Genomic DNA, 26,592 nt, shown 5'->3' with positions numbered 1-26,592 from the left:
GGGCACTTTATGATTTTGCTTCTTGTCATCCAACCACCTGCCTTGGGGTGCTTCCCTTTGCATTTCCATGCAGAGTTTCCCGCATTGCCAAATTTGATTGCATGCCTTTTTTTTTTTTTTTTTTTTTTGAGGCGGAGTCTCGCTCTGTCGCCCGGGCTGGAGTACTGTGGCCGGATCTCAGCTCACTGCAAGCTCCGCCTCCCGGGTTCACGCCATTCTCCTGCCTCAGCCTCCTGAGTAGCTGGGACTACAGGTGCCCGCCACGCCACGTCGCCTGGCTAGTTTTTTGTATTTTTTAGTAGAGACGGGGTTTCACCATGTTAGCCAGGATGGTCTCGATCTCCTGACCTCGTGATCCGCCCGTCTCGGCCTCCCAAAGTGCTGGGATTACAGGCTTGAGCCACCGCGCCCGGCCTGATTGCATGCCTTATGTGTAGCACTTTGCATGAGGTAGAATTTGCATAAATTATGTGTGTATCACCCAGGAGCATCTGTAGTTAAATACTTTATTGATTCTAAATGTCACCCATAATCTTAATTTTTAAATTATTTTCTTTTCTTTTCCCCTTTTAGAGATGGGGGTCTCTCTCTGTTGCCCAGGTTGGAGTGCAGTGGCACAGTCATGGCTCACTGTCATCCTGAGCTCCTGGGCTCAAGCAGTACTTCCACCTCAGCCTCCCGAGTAGCTGGGATTACAGGCTCAAGCCACCGAGCCAGCCTCCATTTTCTTAATTATTATTATTATTATTTTTTTGAGTCAGGGTCTCACTCTGTCACCCAGACTAGAGTGCAGTGGCACAATCACAGCTCACTGCAGCCTCAACCTCCTGGGCTCAAGTGATTCTCTCACCTCAACCTCCCGAGTAGCTGGGATCACAGGTTCAGGCCACCATGCCCAACTGTTTTGTTTTTGTTTTTGTTTGTTTTAATTTTTTGTAGAGATGAGATCTCACTGTGTTGCTCAGGCTGGTCTTGAACTCCTAGGCTCAAGTGATCCTCCCACTTCAGCCTCCCAAAGTGCTATGATCACAGGCATGAGTCACTGCACTTGGTAATCTTAATTTTTAGTCTGTCCTTTCTTCTCATCCAAAAAGACATTTATTCAAGTTAGATTATATTGTCTTGGTTTAGTTTTGCTTTTGCTCTTTCTTAATTTTTATTAATTTCCAGTGGCAAAATTATTTATATATTGTTTAATTGTTTCTCCTTTGATAGCACCAGGAAAGGAAGGCAAAAAAGTTTATACCTGGTTAATTCGTCACTGAAAACAATTTTCTGTATCCTTTTATATATGGCAGACTACAGGCTAAATTTTTTATCATCTGAGTTAACATGTCTATGAACTAAATTCATTATTACTAGCTATTTTTAATAACAACGTTGTTGAGATATAATTCATATGCCACAAAATTCACCCTTTTCAAGTGTACAATTCACTGGCTTTTAGTATACTAAGAGAGTTGTGCAACTATCACCACTATTTAATTTCAGAGTGTTTTTTGATCATCCCCCAGAGAAACTACTCACTCGTAAGCTATCATTTTCCATTTCTTCTCAGTCCGCCTGGCCATACGCAGCCACTAGTCTGCTTTCTGTCTCTATGGATTGACTTATTCTAGACACTTCATATAACTGGAATCATACAACATGTAGCATTTCATGAGCTATTTTCACATACCATGAAGTTCTTAAGGTTCATCCTTCATTCTTTTTTATGGCTAAATAATATTCCATGTGTGAATACACACATTTTGTTTATCCACATCTGGGAAGGTTCCACTCTTAGAACCAATATGCATAATGTTGTTGTTAACACTGTGCAGGTTTTTGCATGAACATACGTTGTGATTTCTCTTGGATTTGCTAGCTGATTTAGCATGTTTACTAATATACCGTTTTAGTTGTAACCACCATTCTTTCACCCGTGGGAACGGGTTATCCCTGACTCAGGATGCCTGGTTAAGTGTATTAGTGCTGTTGCTAGTTCAGTTACTTCATTCATCATCCAATTCTGACAGCCGCTTTCTAGATAAACTAATATTTGCTGTACTTCTTTCAATAGCCTTCTGATATACCCTTTCCCATCACATAAATAATAGAATAATAATTATTCTTATTATTTAAAAATTAATTTTACTCTTCTGCAATTATAAAGTAGTACTTGTTCATTAGAGAGAATTTGGAAAATACAGGAAAACACAGAAACTAAGGGAAAAAAATATAATCCCACTACCAGAAACAACCACTGCTACAATGTTGGGGACTTTTTTGTTTTTGTTTTCTGTCCTTTTCTGTTACGTATATTTTATGTAGTTGAAACTTGATTACTATTATGATGTAAATATTTCCTAGACCCCCTGCCATTTTATTTTGAGACAGGGTTTTACTCTGTTGTCAGGCTGGAATGCAGGGTACAATCACGGCTCACTGCAACGTCGAACTCCTGAGCTCAAGGGAGCCTCCCAACTCAGCCTCCTGAGTAGCCAGGACTACAGGCGTGTGCTACTGTGCCTAGCTAGTTTTCTATTTAACTTTTGTAGAGACAGGGTCTCCCTCTGTTGCCCAGGCTGGTGTCAAACTCCTGGACTCAAGTGACCCACCTGTCTTGGCCTCCCAAAATGTTGGGATTACAGGTGTGAGCCACCACACCTGGCCAATTTTTATAAACGCTATAAATGCTTGTTTACATGTATAAGAGTGTTTCTTAGAGCAGCAGCATTATTTGTGATGATGACAAATTAGGAAACAATATTCATTAGATGGTGAGTGGTTAAGCAAATCATGTCTGTCTTGTGGAATTCTGTGGAATGGCTGAAAATGACTGAGGTAAATCTGTGTACTGACATTAAAAGATTGCCTAGAAATATTAAATGAATCACACAGTAATACAGCTGGTATGATCTCATTTTAGTAGAAGAAAACAAAACTGAACCATGCAGGTGTGCATATACATGTAAATAAATGGCTAGAAAAGTATCTAGAGAGAAACACATCCACCTCCTAGTAGTGTCTCACACTGGGAAGGGGACTGATTAGAATTGGGGTGGGTAAGAAAAGTGGTTAAGGGCAGGGATGTAGAGGGAAGATTTTGCCTTTTACACTATTTTCTGTGTTTGATTTTTTTTTAAATGATGGGAATATATTTCTGTATTAAATATGTAATCTTTAAAAGTAGAAAAAACACTTTTTTTTTTTTTGAGACGGATTCTTGCTCTGTCACCCAGGCTGGAGTGCAGTGGTGCAATCTTGGCTCACTGCAAGCTCCACCTCCCGGGTTCACGCCATTCTCCTGCCTCAGCCTCCTGAGTAGCTGAGACTACAGGTGCCCACCACCACGCCCGGCTAATTTATTTTTGAATTTTTAGTAGAGACAGGGTTTCACCGTGTTAGCCAGGATGGTCTCGATCTCCTGACCTCATGATCCGCCTGCCTTGGCCTCCCAAAGTGCTGGGATTACGGGGGTGAGCCACTGCGCCTGGCCGAAAACACTTTTAATGTCTGCATACTTTGCCATGTTTATAAACCATAAAGTTATTTATCCAGTACACTAATTAGGAGTGTTTAGATGGTTTTCAGTCCTTTACTGTTTTGAACGGTGCTACAGGGAACATCAGCTTCTTTGCCTAAGAAGCATTTTCTGTATTTTAGAATATGTTCTTAAGCTGGACTCTCAGGAATGGAATGACCAGATCAAAGGGTATAATGAGCACATTGGAGGCTTGGGCTGTATTTCACTAAATTGCTTCCCAGAAGACTTGTGTTGTTTGCCCCTCACCAGCAGTATGTGAAAATGCTCTTTGCCTTATCTCCTTTTCACTAGGGGGAGAGTTCATTCAAAAAGATATTTGTTTGTTGAATAATATTTGCTGTGGAGATACACTGTAGCTCCTCATTGTTGACTTAATGCATATTTCTTTGATTGCCAGGGAAGTGGAAGGTTTTCCCTGAAGTATGTCATCTCTTGCTCCTGGTCTTGTAAAATTTGTCTGTTCAGTTCAGGGGCTTTGCCTGTCTGGCCATCTGAATCTTACTTATTTTCCTTGTTGATTTGTAAAAGTTCCTCTTAAAGCATTCCTTGTACAGAAAAGATATTTGGCTGGTTTTAAAACACATTTTTGTTTTCTTTTGACTTTTAATTTGGCTTATATATTTTTGCATATGGAAGTATAGCATCTGAAAGTATTATGCGGTAAGGCTTTCCTGCTATGATTTCCTCCACAGTTTTATGTGTAGGAAGTCCTCTCCCCACTTCAGAGACTTGATAAATATTCATTTATATTTTCTTCCACCACCAATCACTTTACAGACTTTGACTGGTCAAGCATTACCCTCCTAGCTTTTCCCCCACACTATCTTACAAATATATTGTGATTTGTTTTAGTTTTTGTTTTTGAGACAGGGTCTCACTCTGTCACCCAGGCTGGAGTGCAGTGGCATGATCACAGCTCACTGCAGCCTCGACCTCCCGGGCTCAGGTGATCTTTCTGCCTTAGCCTCCTGAGTGTTGTCTAGGACTACAGGCACTACCATGCCTGGCTAGTTTTGTGTATTTTTTGTAGAGACGGGATTTCTCCGACCGTCTGAGACTGGTCTCGAACTTCTGGGTTCAAGCGATCCTTCCACCTTGGTCTCCCAAAGTAGTAGGATTAAAGGAGTGAACCACCACACCCAGCCCTACAAATATATTTTGAAGATAAGAATTAAGCTCATTAAAAGGATGCCAGCATAGAATTTTCAGAGTGGTCCTTTAATCCCCAAATTTTGACAAGTTGTATTCTGCACCTTCATGGAGAAGAATCGAGGTCATAACTGATGGGCAGCAGGAAGAGCATGTTCTGTTGCAGGTCCTGCCTCTAAGTCTCCTTCTCACAGGAGAAAATGGTCTTAAATATGCCCTAGGTTTCTTCCACACCCTAGGTTTGTTTAACAGGGAACTGGTTCATCACATAGTTACCTCAGCCTCAGCTATATCATTTTACCAGGGATCTGAGATTTGAAATCTTAAGAACCTCCATTTATCTTTTATGAACTCAAAACATTTCTGCCCTGCAAAAGATTTGAATAGACATTTCTCAAAAGAAGACACATAAATGGCAAACAGACATATGAAAAGGTGCTCAGCATCATTGATCATCAGAGAAATGCAAATCAAAACTACAATGAGATATCATCTCACCCCAGTTAAAATGGCTTCTATTAAAAAGACAGGCAATGTCAAATGCTGTTGAGGATGTGGAGAAAAGGGAACCCTCATACACTGGGGCGGGAATGTAAATTAGTATAACCACTATGGAGAACAGTTTGGAGGTTCCTCAAAACACTAAAAATTGAGCCACCATATGATCCAGCAATCCCACTGCTGAGTACACACCCAAAAGAAAGGAAATCAATATATCAAAGAGATACCTGGACTCTTATGTTTGTTGCAGCACTGTTTACAATAGCTAAGATTTGAAAGCAACCTAAGTGTCCATGAACAGAGGAATGGATAAAGAAAATGTGGTACAGGTGGGGTGTGGTGGCTCACTCCTGTGATCCCAGTACTTTGGCAGGCCGAGGCTAGCGGATCACTTGAGGTCAGGAGTTCGAGACCAGCTTGGCCAACATGGTGAAACCCCGTCTCTACTGAAAATACAAAAATAAGCTGGCATGGTGGTGCATGCCTGTAATCCCAGCTACTCAGGAGGCTTGAGGAGAATTGCTTGAACCTGGGAGGCAGAGGTTGCAGTGAGCTGAGATCACACCACTGCACTCCAGCTTGGTTGAAAGAGTGACACTCTGTCTCAAAGAAAACAAAACAAAACAAACAAAAAAACAAAGAAAAAAAAAGAAAACGCAGTGCATACACACGATGGAGTACTATTCGGCCATAAAAAGAATGAGATCCTGTCATTTGCAACAACATGGATGGAACTGGAGATCATGTTAAGTGAAACAAACCAGGCGCAGAAAGACAAACATCACATGTTCTCACTTACTTGTGGAATCTAAAAATCAAAACAATTGAACTCATGAACAGAGAGAGTAGAAGGATAGTTACCAGAGGCTAGGAAGGGTAGCATGAGCTGGCAGGGAGGTGGGAATGGTTAATGGGTACAAAAAACACAGAAAGAATGAATAAGACCTACTCTCTGATAGCACCACATGGTGACTATAGTCAATAATAACTTAATTGCACATTTAAAAATAATTTAAAGAGTGTAATTGGATTGTTAGTAATTCAAAGGATAAATGCTTGGGGGAATGGATATCCCATTCTCCATAATGTGCTTATTTCACACTGCATGCCTGGACCAAAATATCTCATGTACCCCACAAATATATGCACCTACTATGTGCCCACAAAAAATAAAAATATTAATAAAAGACTTCTGCCTTGGAGTTGAGTACTTTTCCGCTGCTTCTGGAAAAGGGCCAGTATTGCTGATGTACTGGTGTGTTGCTGTGTGTCTTTTCAGGGGCCGCAGAGGGTGGAGGATGGCTTCTGCTTTTTTGGGGGGCAGAGAGTAGGGGATGGCTTCTGCATTTTCAGAACGATTTTAATGAGGAAAAACTCTTCCTCCTCCAGCAAGTACAGCAGCCCCCACTGGGAGCCACCATACTGTTTCGGGATTGGGGGCCCAGGATTTCTTGGCAATGAAGGTGAGGTGGCCGCTTCAATGTTTGAAGCTCAGTTATTGAGGCTGAACCAAAGAGTTGAAGACTGGAGCTTTCTCGAATGCCTGGTTTGGAGATCTCTGGGATTCGCTTCTCTTAATGATCTTGCTTCTCTCGCAAAAACCTTGCGGATTTCTTCATCCTCCTGTTGAACGGTGTTTCGGGAGCCGTGGCCGACGCGCTTCGCACTGATGGCCACCAGGTGGAGCCCCGCGCACTTCCTCCTTCCCGCTGTGTTCCAGGGCGCACCTCAAAACGCTGACGTTCTCCTTCGTCCCTCTGGGGGCGCCCGAAGGGCCCTCGCAGAAGATGAGGTGCCTTTCCAGCCAGGCTTCTCGCGTGCAGGGCGTGGGAACAGTGCACCCGCGTCCTACCAAGCAGTCCCTTCCTCTTCATTTGCATTGCTCGCTCGTTACCCCTCATCGCGTCCGTAGTCTTATGTTTCAGTGAATTGGAGAACAGAAAATTTTAAAATAGATTTTTCTAATACTCCAGAAGGTCAAACACCTTTCTGCAAAATATCTAGCATGCTAAAGGGGAAGTAATTTTACATGTCTGGGGAAGGTACCATGTTTGCATTAGAAAGGAGCTCTTCTATTGTACTAAAGACTCCCAACAAACCTCTTGAACTCTTAAGCCTGAATTGAAAATGTGTCAATGTTTTCCAAAAATCTGAGGCCTGGAAGCTAGAGCCTCAGTTCCCTCCCCTGCCATTTGTAGAAGCCTTATAGGGGATATCTGGGGTCTTTGAAGAAAAACATTTTCTAAGAAGGCTATTTTGGTTTGCTTGCTCATACAAAAGACAGTGGTTCTGAAAGTGAGGAATGCCATTGTGAGGGAAGCTATTCAACATTAAGAATGGCCAATATCTTTTTTTTTTTTTTTTGTCTTTTGAGACGGGGCCTTGCTGTATTTGTTGCCCAGGCTGCAGTGCAGTGATGTGATCATAGCTCACTGGAGCCTCGAACTCCTGGGCACCACTACACCTGGCTAACTTTTTTATTTTTTGTAGACACAAGGTCTCACTATGTGCCCCAGGCTGGTCTCGAACTCCTGGCCTCAAGAGCTCCTTCCACTTTGACCTTCCAAAGCACTGGGATTACAGGCGTAAGCCACAGCGCCCGACCACTGATATCTTTTTTTTTTCTTTTTTTGAGACAGGGTCTCACTCTGTCACCTACGCTGGAGTGCAGTGGCGTGATCACTGCTCACTTCAGCCTCTACCTGCCAGGCTCAGGTGGTCCTCCCACCTCAGCCTCCCAAGTAGCTGGGACTGCAGGCACACACCACGATGCCCAGTTAGTTTTCTTATAGAGATGGGGTTTCACCATGTTGCCCAGGCTGGTTTCAAACTCCTGGCTCAAGCAATCTGTCCACCTCAGCCTCCCAAAGTGCTGGGATTACAGGCATGAGCCACCATGCCTGACTGTATCTTTATATGTGATATATAATCTGGTGGGAGAACTCAACATAGAATTCTTTAAAAGGACAGATTGGATATTAACATAACTACTGCTAAGTGGATCTAGATCTAACACCCATTTCTCATTCTATTTCTGATGATAAAACACTTAAGAAAGACAAGACATTGGAAGTTAAGACTGTCAGTTTATTTTGCCTCTGCCTCTATCCTAACATTTTTTCAGAGGAGTAAATGGAAGGGACTTGCTTTAAATTGAGTACAAGAAATAACTATTTTAGTAAAGTTGCCTGATCCGCTTATCAGTGGAATAAACCAGGAAGGAGAGAATTCTGATAAGCTCTTTCATCATGACTGTGTTGGAATGTCTCATCCCTCTGTCAGTTGCTTTGGCTTGAGCTTCTGATTCAGAGAGCATGAAAGAGTGAGACTAAGAAGGAAATTCTTCTCACAGAGAAGCTCAGAGCCGAGCCAATCCTTGGCTGCAGAGTAGGAGGAGCTTTCAGAGTTTGCTGGTTCCAAGTTTTTTTCTGTTACTTACATTTAAAGCTGGAACAGAAGGTCAAAAACCAGGAAGGAAAACAGTATCAAGATATCAAGTCATGGTATTCTTCTTCATTCTTACAGAAAAGAATTCACAAGAGACAAGGAAGCTTTTTTATTTTTATTTTGTTTTGTTTATTTATTTATTTTAAGATGGAGTCTCGCCCTGTTGCCCAGGCTGGTCTCAAACTCCTGGACTCAAGTGATCTGCCTGCTTTGGCCTCCCAAATTGCTGTGATTACAGCCGTGAGTCACTGCACCTGGCCAGTTTTTTTTTTTTTTTTTTTTTTTTTTTTTTTTTTTTTTTTTGTAGGCAAGGTCTTGCTCTGGAGTGCAGTGGCGTGCTCACTGCAGCCTTGACCTCCCAGCCTCAAGCGATCTTCCCACCTCAGCCTCCTTAGTAGCTAGGACTACAGGTGTCACCACCATGTCCAGCTAATTTTCGTATTGTTTGTAGAGACGGAGTTTCACCATGTTTCTCAGGCTGGTCTCAAACTCCTTGGCTCAAGCAATTTGAGAAAGCTTTTCATTAGAGTCTAAAAATACATATTTGAAATTGAATGACATAGGGTTGACGCTAGTCTGGGAATTAGGAAAACATGATTTGCGTGTTAGTTCTGGTGTGATCCAGAGAGCCCCTTAACCTCCTTGGGACTGGGTTTCCTCTTCTGCATAGCAAGGCTCCCCTGTGCTTCCCCGTGGGAGACAAGAATCACATCACTGGCACGTTTTCCTCTCCCCTTTGGCTGCCAGGAAACTCAAGAGTCGAATTCAAGGCTTTATTGAAGGAACTCTGCAGGACCCAGGACATGATATCTTGATACTGTTTTCCTTCCTGGTTTTTTACCTTCTGTTCCAGCTTTCATTTTCCCCAATTATAGCATTTTATTATTTTTCATATTTAGTATGTAGTGCACATTTTTACACTACACTTCTAATCCTTTGTGTAATGATCATGGTAGAAATAAATGGCGAAATGAGGAGGTCACACTTAGATGAGTTTCAGGGGCCCTTCCAGTCCCAATTTTCTCAGATTCTTAAGGGGAAAAAGTAATTTTACATGTCTGGAAGGTTCCAGGTTTGCACAGAAGGGAACTCTCCTATCGAGAGTCCTGAAGACTTCAGCAAACCTCCAAGGAGGCTTGTCCAGGATGTTCTCCTCCGTCTGTAAAGGAGCGAGCACTTTGTGCTAGTTTAGGGAAAGATAGCTTTTCTGTTGGGATTTTAGACTTGCCCTGTTTGAAATTGGTGGGGAAATACCTGTCTGGGATGGGGCTCAATAATCTGCAGCTGTATAACGAAATGCCAGTAGTTTTGATGTGGGTGGTTTCAAGACACATTTGGAAAATGTGAGGGAAACGTGTTGTGCATTTGCTGGGCGGGGGACTGTGCTATCCCTGCCCCGGGACCCTAATCCACAGCTTGATTCTGGTCCTTTTGCCCTCTGTCCCTCACCAGAACCCTGATATTTCCAGATGAAAGCAAGAGTATAGCTTATTTCCACAACTCACCTGGGCCCAGCAATCAAGATCTATGGCTCTAGGGAAATATCGAGTTGATTATGAGGTATATAGGTCAAAATGAGTAGCTTGCTTGATTTAACCAGGTAATTCATGCCATGCTTTTCTCTTTGGGAAGAGCTGTACCAACAGTCACCTCTGCTAAACACTTTTGCTTTTTTAAACTTGCAGGTACTTTTTTGGGGCCGTCTTTGGCTACCTGTCTGTTGTGAGTTTGTTTTCTTTACAGTCCCTCTACCTGGGTTTACTCTCATTTGGGAATGAGAAATTTTATTTTAATGCGTTAAGTAATAGTGTTGAGTGGCCAACAAATGTGAAGTTTGAAAAGCTCAAATGAAAAAAAGTGTGATAGAAACACAGTGTTGGGGGCCGGGTGCGGTGGCTCACACCTGTATTTCCAGCACTTTGGGAGGCCAAGACAGAAGGATCCCTTGAGCTCAGGAGTTTGAGACCCCTGCACAACATGGCAAGACCCCAAGACCCCATCTCTACAAAAAAAATATAAAAATCATCCAGGTATGATGGCCTGCACTTGTAATCCCAGCTACCTGGGAGGCTGAGGTGGGAGGATTGCTTGAGCCCGGGAGGTTGAGGCTGAAGTGAGCTGTGATTGATCTACTGGACTCCAGCCTAGGTGACAGAGCAAGACCCTATCTCAAAAAAAAAAAAAAAGAAGAAGAAGAAGAACACAAGGTTAGAATTTGTGAGGGCCTATTAAACAGGATGCTCTTTCCTGCCTTAGTTTTGAATTAATTGAGAAGATAAAATAATAGGGCATGGAGATTACAGCATCCCCTTTCTTCTTTTCTTTTTTTCTTTTTTCTTTTTTCTTTTTGCTCTTGTTGCCCAGGCTGGAGGGCAATGGCGCGATCTTGGTTCACCGCAACCTCCGCCTTGAGGGTTCAAGCAATTCTCCTGCCTTGGCCTCGCGAGTAGCTGGGGTTACAGGCATGTGACACCATGCCCAGCTAATTTTGTATTTTTAATAGAGACGGGGTTTCTCCCTGTTGGTCAGGCTGGTCTCAAACTCCCCACCTCAGGTAATCCACCCGCCTTGGCCTCCCAAAGTGCTGGGAATACAGGCATGAGCCACCAGGCCCGGCAGAATCCCCTTTCTTATTGATAAAGCAGGTCTTGGAGAATGGGAGATCCTGAGTGGGATTCCTAATGATAGACTTCAACATCATGCTGAGGCTCCCCTTGTCCTCAAGTAATGGGCAGTGCTGGCCTGAGGTGGATCCTCCTCTGTCCAGGGCTCAGCTTATCCTTGGAAGGCTTAGCACATGGAGGAGCTGCTCCAGGCTAAGAGGAAGGGGCTGGGCTACTCTGTGGGGGTTGTTCTTCCAGTTTCTTCAATCAGATGAGCCTCACTGTCACTCTAGTGTTGAAAGGAAGGAAGGGACAGAGGTGGCCAGGAGTGTGACCCTAAAAGAGGGAGAGGAAACCTCAGAGAAAGGGAAGAAGCATTCTGCTAACCAGAGGGAGAAGGATAGAGGCCTCAGTTCTCCCTCTCTGGGAATTAATTTGAGATTTGCATTTAGTGTCTATAAACATGTCAGGAGATATATAAACTTATTTGCTTTTGTTTTGTTTCCATTTTTAGATTCTTGAGTATCAGAACACCACCTTCTTTGGTGGAACCTGTACATCCATGATTGATTACCTCCTCTGGCCCTGGTTTGAGCGGCTGGATGTGTATGGGATAGCGGAGTAAGACATTTGACCTTGTGGTAAATTCCCGGAGTCACACTGAGTAACACTGCTTAAGATGGTCTACGTGCCCCCTGTAGACATGTTTCAGAATGTCTGTGAAGCGAATCAGGTTTCTAAACCCCAGTGTGTGCTTCCTTGTTAAAAACGCATGTGCTTTTCCACTGCTAACTCAGACTCACACTTTGCCCGCATTTCTGCAGATAAGACCCCTAGTCCAGGAGCCTCCCACAGACTTCAGAACCTGCTGTCTTCACCAGCACCCCCACAGGCCGGTCTGAGAGCTGGTGGAGAGTCACAGTCACAGTGCCCAGTGCTTCCACCTGGTCCTGCCGGGTCCCCAGTGGACACCATATACCTTAGTCACATCTCATTGCCTGGAGGAATCTTCCCCCAGATAGTAATAATCTTATAAAAAAGATCTGTATAGTAATATATGCTTGGTGTTGGAACATACAAACAAAACGGCAGTGAGCACTGTGGAAGTATGGAAGTGCAGGGACGTTAAAGGAGAAGAAATAGCTGTGTAGGCTCCTGGGCAGAACAGTGCTCTGTTACTTCAAAGCTCAGAGAAGTTGGACGTGCGTGGACGCCCACCCTAATCCAAACCACTCTCATGGTGGGTGCTGGACATTTCTGGCACTTGGAAATCCAGCCCTGCTGAAGCAGAACTGTGTTTGCACCTTCATAACCCGTGGGCTGGAGCCCACCCAGGCACTGTCTCCTGCACTTCCGACTTCAGCTCTCTTTGAAGGAGATTAGATACGACATAACAGGATATTTAAAACTCAGTCTCAAACATAAAATTTGCAAAAGGCGGTATCCTCTGAAGACAGAGCATGGAATCACAGGTTAGGAAACCTCACTTCTAGTACTGGATTTCCCACAACCCACTCGTATTATCTTCAGCTTGTCACTTTATAAACCCCAGAACTAAATGTCCTGGTGGATCTTTGAAAGAGCCCTGTCAACTCCATGATTTCAAGGTTTCATTATTGTCTTATTCATTTTAAACATGTTTTGGAAATTATTTGTCTTTATTTTTTTCTATCCTCTAAAGTAAAATCTGAGAATGACCCAATAATGTTTGTTTCAGAGGGTTGTCTTTTTGTTGGCAAACAGTGAAGCACATGTAAGTTTCTCAAGGTTTAAAAATATATATATATTAAAAAACAATAAAAACAAAAAAACCCAATGAAGCACAGACATGTTATTTTCCCAGAGCCATCAGTCCAAAGTATTTCACTGTATTGTTAGAAGCAACAACAACTTCTACACATTCGACTTTTCCAAAAATAAGATTTTCCTCCAGTAAGTTATCATTCTCACTTGATAGTAAGATAACTGAGATAATTCTCCAAATAAACCCATTTTTCATATCTTGCAAATCTAAAAAGCAATGTGCATCCCCTTTCCTGATGCCTCCCCCTGTACTGTGCTGACGCTTTTTTCCTGTCTTGCAGCTGTGTGAGCCACACGCCAGCCCTGCGGCTCTGGATATCAGCCATGAAGTGGGACCCCACAGTCTGTGCTCTTCTCATGGATAAGAGCATTTTCCAGGGCTTCTTGAATCTCTATTTTCAGAACAACCCTAATGCCTTTGACTTTGGGCTGTACTGAGCCTCATCATCCACCCCTTCACTGTGCAGAATTCCCCAGCTTGTTGAGAGTTTACATCACGGATTGTCTTGGGAATCAATCTGTCTCACTTTCTTTTCTTTGAAGTTCCCAATAAAATGCAAACAGGAAATGTATTCTTCCGATAATCATTTATCTGACTCCTCTAACCCATAGCTGCTGCTGCTGCTTCTTTCTTCTTTTTTTTTGAGACAAGATCTTGCTTTGTTACCTAGGCTGGAGTGCAGTGGGGCAGTCACAGTTCACTGCAGCCTCGAACTCCTGGGCTCAGTTGATTCTCCCACCTCAGCCTCCTGAGAAGCTAGGACTACAGGTACGCGTCACCATGCCCAGCTAATGTTTTTAAAAAAATGTTGTTGAGACAGGGTCTCACTATGTTGCTCAGGCTGGTCTCCAACTCCTGGTCACTCCGGGTCATCCACCCAACCTGGTCTCCAAAGTGTTGAGATTACAGGCATGAGCCACCTGCCCTGCCTAGTCTGTAGCTTCTAACTGTTTTCTAGCAAGTTCCTGGTGTTAATGTCAGAGCACATTTTGGGAGCCTGTGTGCCTCCTAACTCCTTGGCCTTCAGCCTAGTTTGATCTCCAGATTATTGGTGCAGATGCTGCTGCTGAGGTTCAGGGTCAACCTATGATTGATGCTTGTCACTACAGATTGGCACCCTCCAAAGACCTCCCTGGTGGAAACTTAAGAAGAGGGAGAAGGAAGAAGAAAACACTCCAAGCCCAAATACCTTCCATTTGGCAAATGAATGCCGCTGTCCACGTGGGCGAGCATGAGTGTAATTCTCCAAACTTTGGCCATGGGCCTGGAGACACTGAGGGTCTTGTGACTGGAAAGAATTCCAAAGCAGGAAATGAAACACCGATTTATCACCCAGGACTAACTACGTCAGAATTTCACTGGTGCTGTCAGGGCTCAGGACGTCTCACAAAATGTTCTATAGCCGGCATCCTGCCTTAAAAAAATACACACGCCCCAAACCCAGCCACAAGCAAAGGTCATTCTGTTGGATTTGTGTCACACTCTCTTCCAATTACTCTCAACAAATGCCTCTGGTTACCTGTTGTGTACCAAGCCCAGGGGTACACTGGGGATAAAGTTGAAAAAGACACTGGATCTGTCCCTGGGAGCCCCCATCTCTTCACTTACCTTGGTTGAGGTTTTGAACCTCGTGCTTTGGAGCTGCTTGTCTGGTGTGGGTATGCTTGTCTGTGATGGGGCCCATCTGCCAGCTTCGCGAGGCAGTACCACCCCACTGAAGACAGCAAAGAGCTGAGGATGGCTGGTGCCAACAGGTCCCTTGGGCTGGGAGCATCTACTGCCTGCACTGTGGGAGGGGGACCAAGTGTGTCCAGTGCCGTTTCATCTCAGTGTCTGAGGATCAGCCTGTGATCATTTCAGCTTTGCTCACGCTGGATGCTTTCCCATCCTCCTAGCTGTGCGGAGACACCAGGCAGCAACAGGAGCGATGTTTTGCCTTGTCTGTGCCCCCCAAAGGAGCTGTCTGCCGCCTCTGCCTCTGAGACAGCCCAAACCAGCCCTCCTCTCTCCCCACGTCTCAGCCTGGCTCTGCCATCTGCTGGCTCCGGGTGTATTTTGACCCATGTAAATAGTTACCAGGTGTTACTCTGTGCCAGCTGGACAGAAGCAAGCCTGCTTGGTGAGATGGCCAGAACTTCCAGAAGAGGCACCGCGTGACAGGGGCAGTCTGCTGCACCATCTGCTCCGGATGTGGAGCCCTGTTGCCATGGCACCCGAGTTAATGCTGAGTGAGGTCTGTGAATCACCGTTTCCCTGGGATCTTTGCTCAAAAAGAGGGGAATCTTCTCCTGTGGCCTCTCGTAGGACTTAGGAGATTGATCAGCCTTTTGCCGGTACAAATGCTGCATGCTAGTGAGTGCTTGGCGTAAGACCAAAGTTACTACTGATGCAACAGGAAATGGCATGACTCTGGCTCACCAAAATGAAGGTGTTCTCTTTTGGGGCTCCATACACTAATTTAGAAAGCTTGAAGGACCAGAAATTATAGAATGGAGAAAAGCACTCATGGGGGAGGTTTACAGCCTAGTGGCCTATAGCCCAGTTTGGGATTTGTGTGCCTCTTGGCCAGGCATGCTCCCTGCGGTTTACCAGGGTCCTGGTCACCTGCACGTCCTTACACTTCCTCCATCTCACTTCTTTGTCACTCATCTGACCCACAGAGAAAACTGAGTTGTCAATCTTTGAATAAAACTAGAAGGATGTGGCCTGGAGGAAAGAGGGAAGGAGGTAACTAAATAATGCTCCATGAAGAACTTTTAAAATATGCTTCTTAAATAAATAATACATGTGGAAAGATAATACATATGGATTAAAAATGCAGTAATGTAAAAGAATAGAAAATCTTCCATTATCTTATGTCCCAGAGATAACCACTTTTAGTAATTGGTGTCTACCTTTTTTTTTTTTTTTTCCTTTTCTTTTAAATAATAGAGATGGGGTCTCGCTATGTTGACCAGGCTGGGCTCAAACTCCTGGCTTCAAGTGATCCTTCCATCTTGGCCTCCCAAAGTGCTGGGATTATAGGTCTGAGTCACCATGCCTGGTGGGTGTCTATCTTATAAAAAGCACTATGCTTAAGGATTTAAAGGTAAGAATCTGTATGAGGCCATTCTCATGCTGCTATATAGAACTGCCCAAGACTGGGTAATTTATAAAGGAAAGAGGTTTAATTGACTCGCAATTCTGCATGACTGGGGAGGCCTCAGGAAACTTTCAATCATGGTGGAAGGGGAAGCAAACATGTCCTTCTGCACAAGGTGGCAGAAGAGAGAAGTACAGAGCCAAGGAGGGAAAAACTCCTTATAAAACCATTAGATCTTGTAAGAACTCACTCACTATCGTGAGAACAGCATAAGGAAAACACCCCCACAATCTAATCACCTCCCTTGAGGTCCCTCCTCCAACATGTGGGGATTGTAATTCAGATTAAAATTCAAGATGAGGTTTTGGGTGGAGCACAGCCAAACCATATCAGAGCCATTCTCTATCTTTTGCAGATTGGAAAAAGAAAAAAAAATTTAAACCACAGCATTTAAAAGAAGTCATTGTCATAGATGATGTTAACATCAGAATGGAGGTTGTGTGGAGTTCCCCTCCTTGGAGGTTCTGAACTACAGCCTATCCTGGACTGAGTCCAGTTACAATCTAACATGGCTAGGGGGAGAAGGAAGCATGGTGGGGCGGGGCTTGTGTGGCTGGGACAGCTGGCTGTGGTCGTGGTGCTGGTGCTGGAGACTAAATGGTACTTGAAATTTCTTTTAGATCTAAAATTCTGTGATATGGTTTGGATCTGTGACCCCACCAAATATCTTGTTGAAATTGATCCCCAGTGCTGGTGGGAGGTGATTGGATCATGGGGGCGAATTTTTCATGAATGGTTTAGCACCATTCTCTTAGTGCTGTTCTCACGATAGTAAGTTCTCATGAGATCTGGTTGTTTAAGTGTGCAGCATCTCCCTGACCCCTCTTGCTCCTGCTCCCACCATGGGAGATACCTAGCTCCCCCTTTGCCTTTTGCCATGAGTGGAAGCTTCCTGAGGGCTCTCCAGAAGCAGAAGCTACTATACTTCTCTTACAGCCTGCAGAACCATGAGCCAATTGAACCTCTTTTTAAAAAAACTTTAAGTTCAGGGGTACATGTGCAGGATGTGTAAGTTTGTTACATAGGTAAACATGTGTCATGGGGTTTGTTATACAGATTATTTCATCACCCAGATATTAAGTCTAGTATCCATTAGTTATTTTTCCTGATCCTCTCCCTCCTCCCACCCTGCACCCTCCAAGAGGCCTCAGTGTGTGTTGTTACTCTCCGTATGTCCATATGTTCTCATCATTTAGCTCCCACTTATAAGTGAGAACACGCAGTTTTTGTAAACCTGTTTTCTTTATCAATTACCTAGTTTCAGGTGTTTCTTTTTAGCAGTGTGAGAACAGACTAATACAGAAAATTGGTACTGAGGAGTGGGGCATTGCTATAAAGATGCCTGAAGATGTGGAAGTGACTTTGGAACTGGGTAATGGGCAGAGGTTGGAAGAGTGTGGAGGGCTCCAAAGAAGACAGGAAGATGAGGGAAAGTTTAGAATTTCCTAGAGTCTGGTTGTATAGTTATGACCAAAATGCCAGTAGTGATATGGACAGTGAAGGCCAGGCTGAGGAGGTGATGGAAATGAGGAACTTATTGAGAACTGGAGCAAGGGTCACTTTTGTTATACTTTAGCAAAGAACTTGGCTGCATTGTGCCCCTGGCCTGGGGACCTGTGGAACTTTGAGCTTGAGAGTAATGATTTTAGGGTATCTGGCAGAAAAAATTTCTAAGCAGCAAAGCATTCAAGATGTGCCGTGGCTGCTTCCAACAACCTATGCTCATATGTGTGAGCAAAGAAAAGACATTAAGTTGGAACTTACATTTACAGGGGAAGCAGAACATAAATGTTTGGAGAATTTGCAGCCCCCTATGTGGTAGAAAAGAAGAGCCCATTTTCAGGGGAGGAATTCAAGCAGGCTGCAGAAATTTGCATAAGTAAAAAGAAACCAAGTGCTAATAGCCAAGAAAATGGGGAAAAGGCCTTGAAGGCATTTCAGAGACCTTTGTGGCAGCCCCTCCCATCACAGACTCAGAGGCCTAGGAGGACAGAATGACTCTGAGTATTAAAGTAGATTTAATCTAAATCATAAAGTACAAGCTAAGCATTCCGTCCAGTGCTGCAAAGACTGTCTGCATGTGGTTCCCACATTGTTCCTTGGAGCTTTGGTGGTGGGGGCAGGTGTTATTTTTCTTGGTTTCTTACCTTCAGGTTTCCTTACCCATGTTTCCTTTGTCAGAGTCATTGGCCTTGATGGAGGGGGGACTGGGTTACTCTGAGTTGAGAACCAAGCTTGACTCCCCTGTGGTTTATATCAGCCTAGCTTAGTTTGTTGTCTGAAGTCTTCACAAATAACCAAATATCCAGCCCAATGCAGTTCTCATTGAGTAATCTCCAGTTGCCACCCCCCGCCATACACACACACTAAACACTGTGCCCACTTGGGAGACCCATTTCCCATTTATCATCATCTTTGAGTGCCTGGAAGGCTGAATGTTTGATCTTTCCAAACAGTTTGCTCTCATCTGACTTGTTAGAGCCCTCGAGCCTTTGAAAATGCTATTTCCTTTACATAATATTCTTCCTCAGAGCAGCCCTCTGTTTTTTTTTCCCAACCAGTCTTTTCTCTTGCAAAGTTCAGATCAAAATTCTTCTTTATGTAAAGAGAAGTGGTGTGCTATAGGGGTTACAAACAGGGCTTCAAGGTCAGCGTTGGGTTCAAATTCCGGCTTTGCAACTTAAGTTTCTTGAGTAAGTTGCTTCACCTCTATCAGACTCAGTTTCTTATCTGTAAAATGGGACTGCTTAGTACCTATTTCACAGGGCTGTTAATTAATGATGGGGTCATCTATGCAAGGACTTAGTATAAGCTGGGTGAAACTCAGTGAATGGCAGGCAACCTTATTATGATGAGGCTTCTGTCAATGATCAGACTTGAACCCTATGCTCATCCCCCCATCACTGTGTGGAACGAGATGCTCTACATTGCATATGGCTTGATTCATGGTTTGGAGTTGTTTTCTGACTGTTTCCTGTGTGCAGGTTTAATCTCAACCTGTGATCCCTTGAAAGCTGTGATTTTATCCCTCCCCCTCCTCCTCCCTCACACCCCAAGGCCAAGTTTAATACTGCACATTCTGAAATCTTGCAATGTTGTTAATGATGTAAGATAAATATTCTCTCCCATGTTTCTGAAGAATACTCAGAATCTCACTACTCTCTGTTAAAGAAAAAAATCATTCACTGACACTTGTTTAAAGCATGTGAAGGAAGAATTACTCCTAACCATTGCGATAGGTACAAGGACCACTGCAATGAGACTTTTGCAGTGGGAGAGGGAGATTGGGCTCAACTCTGAGTACAGGATGAACAAGTGGGTAAATGTATAGCCCAGGAGTAGAGCAGAGGTCAGTGGATTGAAAATTACTCGGAGGAAACATCAGGGATAAGGAGGATTCTGGCTAAACTGACCTAACAGGATTCTTGCTGAAGACAGGCCAGGATGATCAGACATCACCTGTGGGATGGCAGAGGACAAGGGACTTGATCAGATATCAAGGATGATCTGATATTGAGGTGAGGAAGTTCTTTTGCCACACTAACTTAGCAGGGTTCTTTGGTAAAATAATTTTACAAGGACATACACAGATGGACCTAGGAGGAGGTTCAGGAGCCTGACTAAAGTTTGGTTAAGCAGAGAATCTTTGTCTCCTCTTGGAGCAGGTTATCTGTTTCCGAGGGTTAAAATGTGAGGGATTTGAAATGCTTGCAGGCCTGCCCAGTTACCAAGCAGCTCGGATGCTGAATGGAACGCCAAAGCGCCCCCGTACCATGCTGCGCACAGACAGGATGGTTACACACGTGCTCCAAGGACAAGAACTGTGTAATACTCTGCCGCCCCATTTCCTCCCAAGGATCACGGCAATGCCCACGAATCCCCTTGCAGACAGCAAGGGTCTCCAGCCTACTTTGTCATTAGCAAACAGCCCCCTCCAGAGGGAGCAGTTGAGCAGCAACAGTCAGCTCCCCGCCATAGGAGCCAATATGAAGAGCCATTTCCAGTCCTGTCCTGCGGCTGAGATGGACAAAGCAATGGAGGTAGAGGTTGCTTAGTGATGCTGCTACCCCCCAGAGAACCCTGAGTAGGGGCAGCTTCTGTTCCAGCGTCACAAGACTGGGAGAAGGAAGTGGGAGGATGACTGTTAGCAGGAACAGCCGTTGCTAAATCTGGGCATAGTCTTCAGGTTATGCTCACAGGTGAAGAAAATCTCTCAAAGGGTGCGTGTGTGTGTGTGTGTGTGTGTGTGCGTGTGTTTACATGTTTTTGCGCCTTTCTGCCATAAGAGGAGGGTATCAGGATGAATAATGAGGAGCCGTATAAAAGATAAGGGCGGGAAGTATTTTACGTATTTCACTTAATGGTTGTTGGGCATTTATTTGTTAAACAGAAAGACTCTCTTTGGGGACTTTATCTGAGATACTGTCCCAGGTGATCTGATAGCAGCAGGGAGGTGGAGAGGGGGGGACACACAGACATCCCAGGTACAATGGCAGCAGGGGCTGCTTAACCTGGAAGCCAGGGAAGAGTTAGCTGAGGAAACTGCAGGAAGCCCTAACCGGAAACTCGGACTTCAGCCTTAGGTTTTGGAGGAGGGAATGTAGGGTAGATTCAGAACAATAGTAAACCTTCTGTTTACTGAGCACTTACTATATGCTAGGTACTTTACATATACTACTAATACCTCCAAACCTTATGAGGTAAGTACCAATTACTCCCATTTTACAGATCAGTAAACTGAGATTTAGAGGTGGAGTCGCCTGCCCAGGTGTTGCATAGCTAGTGATGAGCACAGCTGAGGTTTGCTTGTGGGAAGCTGACTCTGGAGCCTGTGCTCTTAACCTCTGCCCTGCTTGGCCTCCCCACTGCCAGCACTACCTCGCCTCCTGCCCTTGCTGCCTTCCTCTTCTGCTTTCCCTCCTGGACTGGGAGCTCTCTCAAGGCGGGAATAGTTTCCCACTTGACTTTGTTTTCCTGGTGTTTGGCATAGTGCCTTGTGTATAGTAGTGATGAATGACTGAGCAAATGGAAGGATGGATGGATGGATGGATGGATGGATGGATGATGTAGAAACCCAGGCCACTTCCAGGAGCTCATCACAAGACCACTATCATAGCTGTTTCCCCATTTTGCTGTCTAGAAGAGGTAGCTGCTTCTCTGGAGCCGCAGGGATGCCCTGCCTGGTACTCTCTCTGGCTCCGTTGTTGCTATGGCAACTGCAGGTCCAGGCTCTGGCTGTCCTGCAGAGGGACGAGAACAGAGGGGTCAGAAGGGCAGAGGCAAGAGACTCTGTTCCCCTAAACAGGAGACATGTCCCAGACCCCTCCAGTGAGGTGCACAAACATTTTCTGAGCACCTGGCCAGCGTCTGGCCCTAAGGGAGGTGTGTGAGGGAATCCCCAGGGAAGACAGACCCCCATGTGGGAGGAGTCATTCCCATGCAGAGGGACAGCTTATACTGCTGGGGGAACCAGGCAGTAGGAGTTGGGCTGTAAGGAGCCCTCCTCAGAGCAAGGGGAAGAATCTCCGCAGTTTTTGTTGTTGAGTTTGTCAGGCCCGAAGCTAACTGCATCACACATGCCCTTTCACTTAACCTTCTCAATGGCGCCAGCTTCGTCATGAAGGCTGGTACCTTGTGGGCAGGACCTTACATAGGCCTCCATATTGAGAGGGTATATGGAGAGAGGGCAGGGGCCTGCTCTTGTTTCTCTCTGGATTTAAACGTTCAGGCTGAGCAACCTTGCAGCTTAGTGTGGCCTCTTGTGTTGTTCTGGATGCGTGGAGCTTGTGCAGCTTCCCTGCCTGGCCAGAAGCCCTCTCCATAGATTTGTTTCCTCTTTGTGGCATTTTGTCTCTATGGAGAGGGCTTCTTAGAAACTGCACCAGTCAAAGCTGTGGATACCTGGGGGCTGAACACCACTGACCTTCTCCCTGGCCCTGAATCTGGCTCTACATGCAGCACCTGCTCTAGCCTCGCTTGGCTTTGATTCCTGGGGTGGGAGTACATGGGGTATGTATGGGCTGACTCACTGTCCTTGGCTGGGAGAACTGGGGGCTGACCTACAGCTTCCAGACCCCTGGGGGGCTGATTCAGCGCTAGCCATGCCTTTTGAAAGAGATGCAAGGCCATCGTCCCAGGAGACCTTTGGTCTAACATAGCCCAGTCCTTTCTTCAGGAAGAAGGCCTTCTTCATGGCAGCAAGGCTGTGGGGGCTGTGGGCGTCATCTCTGGCCAGTTGGGAAGACAGCCAATGGCAGCTAATGGGAAGAAACAGGGTGTGGGTCTTTGCTATTTCTACTTTAAATAAAGTTGCTCCAAAAGAAACCTAAAATACCACTGACCTGTGGGTTTGAAAGAAACAGATGGGACAAAATTTTCTGAACTCCCTAACCCACCCCTGTGCTACAACTCTCACTTCACACTTTTAAGGCCCACCTTTTCCCATCAAGAAGAAATGTCTTTGAACATCTCTGAGGTTTATGTGGTTCCCTCTTTCTGAGAGATAATTTGTTGTTGAGTTTTATTTTCTAGTTTCTTTGTGGGGCTGTAGAGAAACATCAAAGGGTGGAAAATGCCATTTTCACTTGTAAAGTAGGGCCTCACATTGTGCAGGAGGAAGTAAACCAGACCCGGGCTAGGATGAATGGAGTAAGTAGAAGCATTTGAGAGACAGAACAATTATGTGGATTTTATTTTCTCTGGGGAGGCTCTTCACATTTTCCTATTTGTAAGGGAGCTAAAGAGGTTACAGCTGAAACTCAAAGCTGATCTGTTTTCACATTCCGCTCATGTGGGCTTCAGAGTCACACAATTTCACTTTCAATTACTTACCACACTTCATTGATCTCTGACTTACTTTGCAGCCATTGGTAGTCTTCCTATTAGACCCAGTTCCTTGGAGACAGAGCCCCCATCTTATAATCTTGTTCCCCACATAGAGCCGGCCCCAGGCAGAGCACATGCTGTTGCTCAGTACTTGGTCAAACGCCTTTTCTCCACTGTTGATTCATGATGATTGAATAAATCCCAGGCAATGGTTTTTATAAGAAGATGCTTGGTGGTGAATCCATACACAGGAAGTACAGAATATGGAGATTACTGGGAGAGGAAGGATCATTTCAAAACAGGATTTGTGCACAGAGACGTTCACTAGAGTGTTGTTTATAACAGCAAAAAGTGGAGACAACTTAAGTGTTCCTCAGTAGGGAAAGTTGGGTAAATTACGGTATGTGCATACAGACAGTGAGAGAGTAAGCAGCTACACACACACACACACATACACATATATATTTATGGACACATATATGTAAGGACACATATATATGTGTGTGTATATATATACATATATATACACACACATATGTATATATTTTAAAGACACGGTCTTACTCTGTCACCCAGGCTGGAGTGGAGAGATCACGGCTCACTGCAGCCTCTGCCTCCTAGGCACAAGCGATCCTCCGGCCCCAGCCTCCTGAGTAGCTGGGACTACAGGTACACGCCACCATGTCTGGCTAATTTATATATTTTTTGTAGAGACAAGGTTTGCCATGTTGCCCAGGCTGGTCTCAAACTCCTGGGCTCAAGCGATTTTCCTGCCTTGGTCTCCCAGAGTGCTGGGATTACAGGCATGAGCTACTGCACCCGGCCAGTAAGCAGCTATTTTAAAGAATAAGGTAGAGCCAAATGTTCAAAAAGATAACCAAGAAGAATTAGTCGGTATGATGCCATTTATGTAAAAAAGGACTAAAAGGATGCATACATATATAAATACACGTGACGCATACACAGAAACATTTTGGAAGGATACACAAAAAACCCCATATCTCTGGGGAGTGGACTAAGAAGTCAGAAGTGGGACCGTTAGTCTGTTACTTAATTTTCCTGTTAGTACTTGAATTTTAAAATTATGACTGTATTATTGCTTTTATGTTTATTTTTTACACAACAAACTAGTTGTTTAAGCAAGCTATTTTTGGATGGCAATGAGAAAAGTTAACTCTAAAAGATGCCCCTCCCAGGGGCAGGGGTGCGGCAAGGCGGAGTGGGGTGGAGAGGGAGGGCCCAGTTGAAGGCACACATTGCCCTTCACTCTGTGACTCTTGGCTCCCTCTGTTTTCAGTCGCTGGCCAAACCAAACAACCTTCCAGCTTTGTCCCATGAGGTGGAGACGAGACGGACCACGAAAATGTTCTGAATCACAGCCTTGGGGTGGCTTGAGTTAGGACTTCCTGGACATTCACCGACCACTGCCAGCTGCCACCAACCCTGCTCTGGCAAGCCATGTACCCTACAGCACGGTACATGGATGACACTGATCACATAGATAAGGACTCCATAGTTTGGGGGTGAATCAAGTTATTGTCTCACTCAAAACCCACCAATGGCCCATCTCTGCTTGTTGTAAGGTCCAAATTTACCTTGTATTAGCATTCAAGGCTTTCCACGGCTCAGTCCCACTCTTACCTTTTCAACCTCATTTGCCACGACTTCTGAGTATATGCCAACATATACACCAGGACTGCCTGGGTTGGAATCTGGGCTGTGCTACTTACCACTCTGACAGTAGGTAAGTCACTTGCCCCTTCAGTGCCTGTTTCCTTATCTGGAAAGTAGGGAGGATAAGAATAGCACCCGCACCATAGGACTGACATGGAACTGTGTGCATTAACAAACGTGTGTGCGGAACAGTGCCCGCCATACGGTAGGGAGGATAAGAATAGCACCCGCACCATAGGTCTGACATGGAACTGTGTGCATTAACAAACGTGTGTGCGGAACAGTGCCTGCCATACGGTAGGGAGGATAAGAATAGCACCCGCACCATAGGACTGACATGGAACTGTGTGCATTAACAAACGTGTGTGCGGAACGGTGCCTGCCATACAGTAGGTACTTCCCACCCTCACTCCATGGTTCTGGCCGGAATGCCTTTCTTGGCCACAGTCCTGGTCATTTTTCAGAGGCTCTATCTGGCAGCGCCCCATCATGAGGCCTTCCCTAATCACCCCAGTTACCAGTGGTTCTTGGACATCCAGAATCACGTGGGGAACTTGGTGAAGTGCAGATTCTTCTATCTAACTTCTCAGGATCCCGCTGGAGTCTGTGACACGGCCCAGGAAGCTGCACCCAGGTGATACCCATATGTGTAGTGCAGGGTCACACTTGGAGTAGGTCAGTACTTAGAAGGCCACCTTCTGCTGTCTCTCCTAGGGAGCAGGCTTGGTCCTATTCATCTTCCCATTTTCTACAATGTCTCATGCATGTTAGGCTCCTGACAAATGCTTTTGGACTACTCATGACCTGCTTGGGAGAAGGGCTCACCATCTTATGCCTTCCTGCCCTCTCTCTGATGCTTATGGCACTAATGTGAATATGGGTGCCCTCATGAGAAGTTGGTGGTATAGCTGATGCCACTTAGACCACAGATTCCAAGCAGGCTCACTGGCTTTTCCCAGGTCTATCTATCTTCCAATAGATCTGTAGGGAAAGTAGTCCACTTGGGTTTTCTTTAGCTTTCCATTAAGAAAGTGAGAAGCCTTCCTCGGCTAGGGGTACCGTCAGTCACTTGGGGGAAATCTTTAAAAATCGAGCCTCGCCTGACCACTCCAGACTGGATTCTGAGCACCATGTAGGTTCGAGGTGGGGTCTAGGCAACGGACCAGGTTCTGCAGCTGATTCGGATGACACCCTTGATGATGCACCAGAGCACCACCCCAGGTTCTCAACGGGGGCTGTGCTTCAGCCAGGCATGCAGAGGGGCTGGCGCTTTTGAGGACATAAGGCCCTTCCCCAACATAACCAGCCTCTTGGCCTAGGGGCCAGCCCTATTCATTTCACCCTTGTTATTTAGCAAAGCAAGTGAGTAGATGCTGGGGAAAGTCAAGCATCCTTGGGAAAGAGACTCTGGAGAAAGAGGGCAGGGTTGTCCTTAGTGGAAAGGCCAAAGTGTCCAAGAGGACTCAAAATCCTCTATTTAAAATACAATCTCTTTCTTTAAAACCCAAAAGCTTCCTGTTAGTTCCAGCTCCTGTATTTCTCAGCTCACATCAGCTCTGTGAAGTAAGGTCTCAGGCTGGAATCCACCCTACAGCCAGCTTTCGTAGGCCCTTTCTGGAACTCTGCAGGCAGCACACAAGTTGCCTCAAAGACAGGGTAGAAATGTTCTGTTTTGTTATTTTTTAAAGTTTCCTGAAAGTTTAAGAATAAAAAGGGAGTGAAAGCTTCTGCTTTGTCAGTAGGAAATCCACCCCCCTGTCCCCAACTGTGCCCTGGGAGCCTCACAGATTTCCTGAAGTTAAAAACAAACACTGTGACCATTTCTACTACTTGCAAGATTTAATTCTTCCTTTAATATAAATAAGGCAGCATGAAACACCAAGAGCGCCACTGCTTTCTGCTTTAGAAGCAGCTTTGG

At 45.0% G+C, this 26,592-nt stretch overlaps 1 protein-coding gene across 1 annotated transcript in view; it reads left to right on the top strand.

The window, feature by feature from the left end:
- The window catches only part of GSTO2 (glutathione S-transferase omega 2), a 30,554-nt gene extending 16,950 nt beyond the window's left edge, over positions 1-13,604 (top strand). The window contains exons 6-7 of the mRNA XM_010356220.2: positions 11,744-11,850; positions 13,314-13,604. Coding sequence (XP_010354522.2) covers positions 11,744-11,850; positions 13,314-13,470 — 264 coding nt within the window. The 3' untranslated portion in view covers positions 13,471-13,604. The remainder of the gene's footprint in view (positions 1-11,743; positions 11,851-13,313) is intronic.
- Positions 13,605-26,592: the final 12,988 nt, after the last annotated feature.

Source organism: Rhinopithecus roxellana, chromosome 11 (assembly GCF_007565055.1).
Source record: "Rhinopithecus roxellana isolate Shanxi Qingling chromosome 11, ASM756505v1, whole genome shotgun sequence".
Lineage (NCBI taxonomy): Eukaryota > Metazoa > Chordata > Mammalia > Primates > Cercopithecidae > Rhinopithecus > Rhinopithecus roxellana.
This window is presented reverse-complemented; position numbering and strand designations above follow the sequence as displayed.